Source organism: Oncorhynchus kisutch, linkage group LG22, assembly GCF_002021735.2.
Source record: "Oncorhynchus kisutch isolate 150728-3 linkage group LG22, Okis_V2, whole genome shotgun sequence".
In the NCBI taxonomy this organism is placed as follows: domain Eukaryota; kingdom Metazoa; phylum Chordata; class Actinopteri; order Salmoniformes; family Salmonidae; genus Oncorhynchus; species Oncorhynchus kisutch.
In genome coordinates, this window is record NC_034195.2 from 22,551,592 (window position 1) to 22,563,131 (window position 11,540).

The 11,540-nt window shown below is 41.2% G+C and overlaps 1 protein-coding gene across 3 annotated transcripts in view; it reads right to left on the reverse strand.

The window, feature by feature from the left end:
* zgc:173742 (DNA topoisomerase I, mitochondrial) overlaps positions 1–11,540 on the reverse strand; it is a 36,701-nt gene that overhangs the window by 23,855 nt on the left and 1,306 nt on the right. For 2 of the 3 annotated variants that reach the window (XM_020455841.2, XM_031801152.1), the window contains exons 2-6: positions 10,868–10,996; positions 10,039–10,114; positions 6,167–6,216; positions 1,213–1,338; positions 960–1,041 (exon numbers count right to left, since the gene is read on the reverse strand). In XM_020455841.2, coding sequence (XP_020311430.1) covers positions 960–1,041; positions 1,213–1,338; positions 6,167–6,216; positions 10,039–10,114; positions 10,868–10,983 — 450 coding nt within the window. In that variant the 5' untranslated portion in view covers positions 10,984–10,996. Of the gene's footprint in view, positions 1–959; positions 1,042–1,212; positions 1,339–6,166; positions 6,217–10,038; positions 10,115–10,867; positions 10,997–11,323; positions 11,460–11,540 lie in introns of those variants that run through there. The other variant, XM_020455840.2, reaches the window with a different exon arrangement.

Consider the following 11,540-nt stretch of genomic DNA (forward strand, 5'->3'; position numbering starts at 1 on the left):
ACACAGTAGGTGATTTACACAATCAGTGAGCCCATTGTAAAATGTCCCAAACCAAAGCTTGTTTGTTATTTCAGCTGTACCCATCTGAGTCAAATTCGCAAAGCACTAACATTACACAAAATATTTACTGAACAAAAATATAAATGCAACAATGTCAAAGATTTTACTAAGTTAGTTCATATGAAGGAAATCAGTGAATTGAAATGAATTAGGCCCTAATCTATGGACTTCACATGACTGGGCAGGGGCACAGCCATGGATGGACATAGGCCAGCCACTGGAGAGCCAGGCCCAGCCAATCAGAATTAGTTTTTCCCTACAAAATGGCTTTTTTAATGGACAGAAATACTCCTCAGCTTCATCAGCTGTCCGGGTGGCTGGTCTCAGACGCTGCCGCAGGTGAAGAAGCCGGAGGTCCAGAGCTGGCGTGTTTACACGTGCTCTGCGGGATGTGAGGCCGGTTCAACATAATGCCAAATTATTTAAAACAACGTTCCAAGCTGCTCAATTATCTGACAACAGCTCTGGTGGACATTCCTGCAATCAGCATGCCAATTGCACACTTCCTCAACTTGAGACATTGTGTTGTGACAAAAGTGCACATTTTAGAGTGGCCTTTTATTGTCCGCAGCACAAGGTGCATCTGTGTAATGATCATGTTTAATCAGCTTTTTGATAATCTACCTACCTGACAGGTGTGGCATATCTTGGCAAAAGGAGAATGCTCACAAATAGGGATGTAAACAAATTTGAGAGAAGTAAGCTTTTTGTGCACATGGAAAATTTCTGGGATGTTTTATTTCAGCTCATGAAACATGGGACCAACAATTTATATGTTGCATTTATTTTTTGTTCAGATATAGTTTCCACTTCTCAGTTCATGTGAAAAGTGGGAGAGAATGATGCTACTACATAAACAGCTAAAACATAGAACATTTGACTGCGGGGAGGATGCCTACCTTCTCTTTCTTTATCCCCTCCTTTGTGTTATTCTCGGTCCTCGGGTCAGCCTCGTCCTTCTCTTTCAATTTCATATTTAACCTGAGGGCAGCAAATAACATCTGTGTACAGCAACAATGTGCAACACTATTTGCTCACCTCCAACAGGTAGTGGTGTGGTGGAACTGATGTTCGCATGTTACTAACACTTAGTCATAGGGTAACTGAATGACAGATGGAGTGAGGGCATATAAATAAGGGAGACCTGCTCACGTTGGGGTTGCACTGGAACACGAGGGACCTTCCATGGGTTCATCCTCTGGTCTTTTCCTCTTTTTCCCCCTCTTTTCTGGCACAAAGTCTCCATCTTCAGGCTCCTCTTTTACAGCCAAATTAAACCTGAGGAAAGCACGAAGAGACACTGAACAATGACCAGTCACTTTCACTCCCATATCAAGTGGTTGGAAAGCATGAACACATCCTGCTGCAGTCCACCTTTTACTTCCCAGTAAGACGTAGCTATTCATAGAGTAATACCTCAATCCAAAAGTACACCATTTAGTGACCACATGTAATTACATAATTACAGTGATTAAACATTATAGAAAAGGGCCTGATGATATTATTATTATACTAGGACGGCAAGCTTGTATTTCCCTGTAGTATGCCTTGGAAGTGGGAAGAAAATTTACCAAATTAATAAATCAACATTACAACCACCACTGCAACTTAATTACAGTACTGCTTCATTTCAAATGGTTGGATGGAAGGAAAAGAAAGAAAACAGCTGTAGATGCTAATTCCCATTACAGGCAGAATGGAACAGGATAATGTACAGGGATGCCAAGTTTTGAAAATTGCTTGGAGTGAGATTTCCTATGGGGAATGTCATTGTCTCCACCCCTAGCCAGGGGGTCCTTAACTGGGGGACACCGAATTAAAATCGTTTTTTTTTTGTTAGACAATGCTAATATTAGCAGTGGCTAACCACAGGATAGACTGCAGTTTCTTTGTCCATAAGAAACCAATGTGAATGTAATTTGGGTGAACTATCCCTTCAAAATCTCCTGACTAGAGGTCCCTCTCCAAGAGGGTTGGTGGCCCACACCTGATCTACAGTGGGGCAAAAAAAGTATAGTCAGCCACCAATTGTGCAAGTTCTCCCACTTAAAAAGATGAGGCCTGTAGTTATCATAGGTACACTTCAACTATGACAGACAAAATGAGAGAAAGAAATCCAGAAAAATCACATTGTAGGATTTTTTATGAATTTATTTGCAAATTATGGTGGAAAATAAGTATTTGGTCAATAACAAAAAGTTTCTCAATACTTTGTTATATACCCTTTGTTGGCAATGACAGAGGTCAAACGTTTTCTGTAAGTCTTCACAAGGTTCACACTGTTGCTGGTATTTTGACCCACTCCTCCATGCAGATCTCTAGAACAGTGATGTGTGGGGGCTGTTGCTGGGCAACACGGACTTTCAACTCCCTCCAAAGATTTTCTATGGGGTTGAGATCTGGAGAATGGCTAGGCAACTCCAGGACCTTGAAATGCTTCTTACGAAGCCACTCCTTCGTTGCCCGGGCGGTGTGTTTGGGATCATTGTCATGCTGAAAGACTCAGCCACGTTTCATCTTCAATGCCCTTGCTGATAGGAGGTTTTCACTCAAAATCTCACGATACATGGCCCCATTCATTCTTTCCTTTACACAGATCAGTCGTCCTGGTCCCTTTGCAGAAAAACAGCCCCAAAGCATGATGTTTCCACCCCCGTGCTTCACAGTAGGTATGGTGTTCTTTGGATGCAACTCAGCATTCTTTGTCCTCCAAACACGACGAGTTCTATTTTGGTTTCATCTGACCATATGACATTCTCCCAATCTTCTTCTGGATCATCCAAATGCTCTCTAGCAAACTTCAGACGGGCCTAGACATGTACTGGCTTAAGCAGGGGGACACGTCTGGCACTGCAGGATTTGAGTCCCTGGCGGCGTATTGTGTTACTGATGGTAGGCTTTGTTACTTTGGTCCCAGCGCTCTGCAGGTCATTCACTAGGTCCTTCCGTGTGGTTCTGGGATTTTTGCTCACCGTTCTTGTGAACATTTTGACCCCACGGGGTGAGATCTTGCGTGGAGCCTCAGATCGAGGGAAATTAGTGGTCTTGTATGTCTTCCATTTCCTAATAATTGCTCCCACAGATGATTTCTTCAAACCAAGCTGCTTACCTATTGCAGATTCAGTCTTCCCAGCCTGGTGCAGGTCTACAATTTTGTTTCTGGTGTCCTTTGACAACTCTTTGGTCTTGGCCATAGTGGAGTTTGGAGTGTGACTGTTTGAGGTTGTGGACAGGTGTCTTTTATACTGATAACAAGTTCAAACAGGTGCCATTAATACAGGTAACGAGTGGAGGACAGAGGAGCCTCTTAAAGAAGATGTTACAGGTCTGTGAGAGTCAGAAATCTTACTTGTTTGTAGGTGACCAAATACTTATTTTCCACCATAATTTGCAAATAAATTAATAAAAAAATCCTACAATGTGATTTTCTGGATTTTTTTTGTTAAAGTGTCCTGTTCTCTATAATGAAAATTACAGGCCTCTCATCTTTTTAAGTGGGAGAACTTGCACAATTGGTGGCTGACTAAATACTTTTTTGCCCCACTGTATGTTCCCCAAAAACTTTTCATTTCTACTAAATTAACCTACAATCAAGAAAAATCAAATGAATATTAATTTACAGGTGGTTGAGGCCGATGTGCAAAATCTTACTCTCCATAGGAATAAATGCAAAATATCTTGCCTACCATTTCGGTAGGAATAAATGACAAAACAAGATATTTGAGGCAAGGGGCATTTCAATATAGCCTCTCATTTTATGACAGCCACACCACAGTTTTCAAAACTGTCCATAAATGCTTACAAAAATGCACAGCCCTCATTGAAAATACATAGAATTTTAAAAAGAGTTTGAGGACAAGATGGCAAATCAGATTTCGAATAGACCAATTACACCAGAAGAATTCTTAAGAAATATGACTAAGTTAAATAATAAGAAAAGTATGGGGAATAACAAGTGTTCTTGCTGAGATAAGCACACTAATTAGTCTATATTTTAGCCCATTGTAGGGGAAGGGAATTGTTCTAGTGACTTACATCTGCTATTGTGTAAGACCAAACAAATTACAGAAAATCTTCTGAAGACGACATAGCCTAAATCTGTTGCTACACCAAACCCAAATGATCTTTCAATGTATTGTCCCGGCAGGTAGCCTAGTGGTCAGAGTGTTGGGCCAGTAACCAAAAGGTTGCTGGATCAAATCCCCAAGCTGACAAGGTAAAAATCTGTTGTTCTGCCCCTGAGCAAGGCAGTTAACCCACTGTTCCCCGGGCGCCGAAGACATGGGTGTCAATTATGGCAGCCCCACGCATCTCTTTGATTCAGAGAGATTGGGTTAAATGAGCAAAACACATTTCAGTTGTAAAAGGTATGACTAGGTATCCCCCTTGCCCACTAGAATCAGTTACATTTGGGTTCACAATTTGTAAGGGCAAAATAGTGTTCATAATATAGTTACACAAATCAGGTCACCCTAACAACATTTATTCTAAATGCTGACTTTGTTATTATAGCCTTATCAACCTAGTCCTAAATTGCCAATGATCAAACAAGGGGAATAATGTGGGCTATAGATCTGGGCTAATCTAAATTGTGGAATAAATCCCTAGTAGTAGGCTATATAAAGCATTTTGCAACAATTATAGACAAAAACAACACTACAAGTTGCCGTGCTGCTCTTTTGACAATTGAGGTTAAACTTTGATAAGCGGAGAGCGAACATGCCTGTCCAGTCTGACGTGACTGCACTCCACTCTAAATCGTGAGGGGCGCCTTTACAAATGCGCATCAAATCGCCTAGGTCCTTACTAAACCAAACACACGCTTCAATCTGCCGCGGTTCACAGTGCAATGGCAGGAAAATTATGGATCTACCAGGTGAAGCTGGTGCAGATACAACACTCATGATGTAGAATTGCAGGTGCATATGCTCCGATTTGAAAACAAAGTTACACACTGAATTCACAGTGGAGTAATTAAAATTTTTTAATAGGGAACTCTTTTTCAATGCGTGAGAAAGAGGTGTGGTGTGAGAACAGGGCGAAATGCGTGACTTGCGCCCAATGCATGAGAGTTGGCAGCGCAGATAATGCATTTAATGGGATAGTTTGGGAATTTGTCAGAGGTCCTTTATATACTTCCCAATAGTCAGATATACCATTTTTATGTATCTGTGTCCAGTATGAAGGAATAGAGGGGTAGTTAGCGCAACGACTGGAAGTCTACAGGAACATCCAGTTATTAAACTTCCTTCAAACTGCACGCAGATACATAAAAATGGTATTCACGAGTTTCTGAATCTGGGGAAGTAAATTGCCAAAATCATGACCATTCCGTTTAAGGACCTCCAACCCTTCACTTCACCCCCTTTTCTTGTCACCGACAACAGTACAGATGGGTAATGATTAGATATTCTCTCAGCTTCTTTCAACGTTCTGTCTGAATGTCACCTAACTCATCTGAACAACTCATTCCTGTATGGCAAATCAACATATTCTTTCCATTTCCTAAGCAAGAGAGGTAGACTTCAATAGGATTAGGAAAATGTTGAAATGCCAATAGGTTCGTCTGAGGGAGAAACAGCCTGAGTAAGTCTAAGAGAGAGTCCATAAACAGAGAATTAACTGTATATGTCATTCACTTTGTCAGTGTGACTATAAGGAAGCAAAACCGATACTGTTATCTGTATAGCGGATTGTACCTTTCAGACCTAGCCTAAACTCCCACCATCCATCCCCTCAGAACACAGCGGTTTTTAATTTATTGCTTTTCTGACGAGCCACAGACAATTTTCTTCAATACAGCAGAAAATACATTTTCTGATAGACAGCAAACACTCCCTGAAAAAAAAAGGGGAATGGATCCTGTCCAGGCTCTTGGAAATCCAAATCACAAGAATTCATTTTAATCACCTCCCTAACATTTGAAATGTTAATGGATTAAAACTACATTTCCAATGGCAGCAGAAATATGCTGATGTGACACTTTGAAGCGATATCAAGCCACACAACTTCAACAGAGCTGTAGTTGAGCAAAGCCATGACAATTAGCTGGCTCTCTCATTACCAATACTGTTAACAGGATGCAGTCTCAGAGGAAAATGCCCACCTCACATCATCATCAAAGCTCTCCACGCTCTCCGTTTTGAAAGCCTTGACCTAATAGAGGGAAAACAGAAAAACAAGTCAGAGCTCAGCACAAAAGATAAAATACTCAAGCTCTTCACTCAACTCCGTTTGTGGTCTGCATGTACAGTACCAGTCAAAAATGTGGACACACCTACTCATACAAGGGGTTCTCTTTATTTTTACTATTTTCTACATTGTAGAATAATAGTGAAGACATCAAAACTATGAAATAACACATATGGAATCATGTAGTAACCAAAAAGAAAAGTGTTAAAGAAATGATTGAGATTCTTCAAAGAAGCCACTCTTTGCCTTTGACAGCTTTGCACACTAAGCATTCTCTCAACCAGCATCATGAGATAGTCACCTGGAATGCATTTCAATAGAAGGTAGTGCCTTGATAAAGGCTAATTTGTGTAATTTCTTTCCTTCTTAATGCATTTGAGCCAATCGGTGGTGTTGAAACATGGTAGGGGTAGCATACAGAAGATAACCCTATTTGGTAAAAGACCAAGTCCATATTATGGCAAGAAGGCCAGTCCATCATTACTTTAAGACATGAAGGTCAGCCAATCTGGAAAATGTCAAGAACTTTGAAAATTTGTTCAAGTGCAGTCGCAAAAACCAAGAGCTATGATGAAACTGTCTCTCAAGAGCACCGCCACTGGAAAGGAAGACCCAGAGTTACCTCTGCTGCAGAGGATAAATTCATTAGATTTAACTGCACCCCAGATTGCAGCCCAAAATAAATGATTCAGAGTTCAAGTAACAGACACATCTCAACATGAACTGTTCAAAAGAGACTGTGTGGATCAGGAATTCGTGGTCGAATTTCTGCAAAGAAACCAAGAAACACAAGCAACGGACAGACCGGTGGAAAGCTGTTTGGTTCCAACCGCCGTGCCTTTGTGAGACAGTAGGTGAGCAGATGATCTCCGCACGTGTGGTTTCCACCGTGAAACATGAAGGTGGTGGTGTGCTTTGCTGGTGACACTGTCAGTGATTTATTTAGAATTAATCAGCATGGCTACCACAGCATTCTACAGTGATATGCCATCCCATCTGGTTTGAGCTCAGTGAGACTATCATTTGTTTTTCCACAGGTCAAAGACCCAAAACACACCTCCAGGCTGTGTAAGGGCTATTTGACCAAGGAGAGTGATCGAGTGCTGCATCAGATGACCCGACCTCAACCCAATTGAGATGGTTTTGGATGAGTTGGACCGCAGAATGAAGGAAAAGCAGCCAACAAGTGCACAGCATTGGTAGGAATTCCTTCAAGACGGTTAGAAAAGCATTCCTCGTGAAGCTGGTTGAGATAATGCCAATAGTGTGCAAAGCTGTCATCAAGGCAAAGGGTGACTACTTTGAAGAAGTAGAATGTTGAAGAATGTTTTTTTTGTTTAACACTTTTTTGGTTACTACATGATTCCATGTGTTATTTCATGGGTTTGATAACTTCAGTATTATTCTACAATGTAGAAAATAGTAAAAATAAGAACAAACCTTTGAATGAGTAGGTGTGGACAACAATTGGGGAGAATGGGCTCGTGGTAATGACTGGAGCGGAATCAGTGGAATGGTATCAAATTCACTCGGTTCCGGCCATTATTATTATTATGAGCCTTTCTCCCCTCAGCAGCCTCCACTGATTATATATTTTTTCTAAATACTCCTATTGGACAAAAACAGACACCGCAAAGAGGTACTGAAAGTGGTGTTTTGACCTAATACAGAATTAATCTATATAATGGACAACATAATTTACTAAGTCAATTGACACATATCAAGAAACAAATGGACCTGTGAATAACGTACCAATTCAATCAAAAATAAATCGTAGTATGTACAGTGCATTCGGAAAGTATTCAGGCCCCTTGACTTTTTCCACATTAGTCTTATTCTAAAATTGATTAAATTGTTTTTGTTCCATCAAGCTACACACAATAACCCATAATGACAAAGCAAAAACAGGTTTAGACATTTTTGCAAACATAAATAAAATAAAACTGAAATATCACATTTACATAAGTATTCAGACCCTTTACTCAGTACTTTGTTGAAGCACCTCTGGCATAGATTACAGCCTTGAGTCTTCTTGGGTATGAAGCTACAAGCTTGGCACACCTGTATTTGGTGGGTTTTTCACATTCTTCTCTGCAGTTCCTCAAGCTCTGTCAGGTTGGATGGGGAGCATTGCTGCACAGCCATCTTCAGGTCATTCCAGAGATTTTCGATTGGATTCAGGTCTGGCCGGGCCACTCAAGGACATTGAGACTTGTCCCAAAGCCACTCCTGCGTTGTCTTGGCTGTGTGTTTAGGGTCGTTGTCCTGTTGGAAGGTGAACCTTCGCCCCAGTCTGAGGTCCTGAGCAGGTTATCACGGCTCTCCCTACTTTGCTCCATTCATCTTTCCCTTGAACCTGACTAGTCTACCAGTCCCTGCAGCTGTAAAACATCCCCAAAGTATGATGCTGCCAACACCATGCTTCACCATAGGGATGGTGCCAGGTTTCATCCAGATGTGAGACTAGGCATTCAGGACAAATAGTTCAATCTTGGTTTCATCAGACCAGAGAATCTTGTTTTTCATGGTCAGAGTCCTTTAGGTGCCTTTTTGCAAACTCCATGCGGGCTGTCTTGTGCCGCATGGAGATAGGAAATGCATGATATACAGGATATACAGTCGTGGCCAAAAGTTTTGATAATGACACAAATATTAATTTTCACAAAGTCTGCTGCCTCAGTTTGTAGGATGACAATTGTCTGGCCACTACCATAAAGGCATGACTGGTAGAGTGCTGCAGAGATGGTTGTCCTTCTGGAAGGTTATCCCATCTCCACAGAGGAACTCTGGAGCTCTGTCAGAGTGACCATCGGGTTCTTGGTCACCTCCTTTACCAAGGCGCTTCTCCCCTGATTGCTCAGTTTGGCAGGTCGGCCAGCTCTAGGAAAAGTCTTCCATTTAAGAATGATGGAGGCCACTGTGTTCTTGGGGACATTCAATGCTGCAGAAACTTTTTGGTACCCTTCCCCAGATCGGTGCCTCAACACAATCCTGTCTCAGAGCTCTACGGACAATTCCTTTGACCTCATGGCTTGATTTTAACTGACATGCACTGTCAACTGTGGGACCTAATATAGAGAGGTGTGTGCCTTTCCAAATCATATCCAATCAATTTGAATTTACCACAGGTGGACTTCAAATCAACTTGTAGAAAGATCTCAAGGATGATCAATGGAAACAGAATGCACCTGAGCTCAAATTCGAGTCATAGCAAAGGGTCTGAATACTAAAAAGGTATGTTTTTTAAATATATTTTTTATAAATATGCTAAAAACAATTAAACCTGTTTTTTGTTTTGTCTGTATGGGGTATTGTGTGTAGATTGATGAAAGTATATTTAATCCATTTTAGAATAAGGCTGTAACCTAACAAAACGTGGAAAAAGTCAAGGGGTCTGAATACTTTCCGAAGGCACTGTATGAGAAAACCCCTATGTTGAGAGATTCAGTATGAGGGTAATAGACCTTGGGCACCAGTCCAAGTACAGTATCAGGAAATCAATTTCTATCTAGCTGGTTTGGGGAGCTTCTGGAATCAACTATCATGGGGTTCACACAGGGACACGCTGGCAGCACAGGCTGGGAAGATGTAACCTGCAGTCAAATTTCTCAGGAAAAACTATCCAGTAGTACAAATGTAAGTCCCATAAGCTGTAGCGGTGGTGATTTAGGCCTACTTGCTGTTGCTACTAATACAGCTGCTCCTGTTGATAGCGCCACTGCCATAACTATTAGGCTACTACCAACACACAATATGTAGTGTATGATTTAAGAAAAAGGTACTTACCTTTTTCTGAACTTTTACTTTTTCCACCCGCTGAGACTTTGCTGTGGCTTTAGTTCTTTCCTTATTGGGCTTTGTACTGTCAGACCATCAGAACAGAAAGACAGGGAGAAAAATAGAGATTGTCATATTTCTCTCCCCAAGTTGGTACCTCCAACTTAACTCTAGTCTGCCATGAAATGTCATCAGGGACTCACAGAAGGCTGCTGCCAGTCATGCTTACAGGTGTCTATTCTTCTCTTTCATCCCATTAATTACACATGCCAGTGACAGATGACTCTGGATTCATTTGTTTGCTCATATAATGCATCCAATATCAAGGAGAATTAATGTATTCATATAAAGATGGAGTACCCTACTCTGGGTAATGAAAGCAGGCATCCACACACATTGTAGCACGTTGCTAGATTTACAATTGCTGGCTTGTTTGGGGACTTAATTTCTCTCCATTTTTTTGCAACATTCTGTGTGTCTACACCCCAGAGCTGTGATGTGTATAATATTGGGAAGATGTTGACAGTTTCAGTTAACTGTAATTCAGAAGTATAGAAGACATGAAGAGAGTTAGGATGCAGTGCGTGGAAAGGTAGTGTCTAACTACCTACATGCAAAGACCATCTTTACATAATGAGATATACAAAAAAAATATACATTTTTTTTTGTGAATGCTGCAGTGAACATATGTTTCAGATTAGGCCTAGCCAGTGCAATATGTACTACTTGGGTCTTAGAGATAGTGAGGAAGACAATTTCATGGATGCCTATGCAGATTTTTTACTGAGATTGATATTGCACATAATATAGGATATTGTATGTCACTGTCTGGACTCACCTTTTCCTAGGTGCGTCTCCACCCGAGCCTCCTTCCTTATCACTCAGCCTCTGTCTGGGTGTCTTCGCTTTGGCCTTCCCTCCTCTGGCTTGGCCAACATTCTTCTCTCCGCCCATCTCCTACAGAGCACTGTAAAACAGACCGTTCATTAGCTAGCAGAATGATTTGCTTGGTGCAGAATGGTTTGTTAACTCAGATGGCAGCGCTAACCTGACAAGCATGGAAGTGCAGTAAAAAATGACAAACTAACGTTACATACATGCATTTTCAAAAATGCACGTAATTAGCTCTGAACAGCAAAATATAGTGTGATTCTATGGGTTGCTAGCGTGAGCAAAATATCCCGGTCACATGGGTTAGCATACGTACTACTGTATTATACTAAACCATATTTGATTAGCTAACTAGCGGTGTGTGGTTAGCTGGAAAATCTAATTGTCAGTTCCACAAGCTTACCACTTCTTCTGTGTGCTAAATTTGGCCTTGACTGATTACTTTTGCTACGAATGGCGAATTTGCTGTCTTAGTGTATGGCTGAAATCTCCAAACCGCTCTGTCTGTAGAAAGTAGCGCGAGATTTTTAAAGTTCAACGCTATTGAGTCTGATTGGCTGAATAAATTAATTAGCTGGCGATCAACGCCCTCTGTCTGCGAATACGCCTTACTGCAGCTA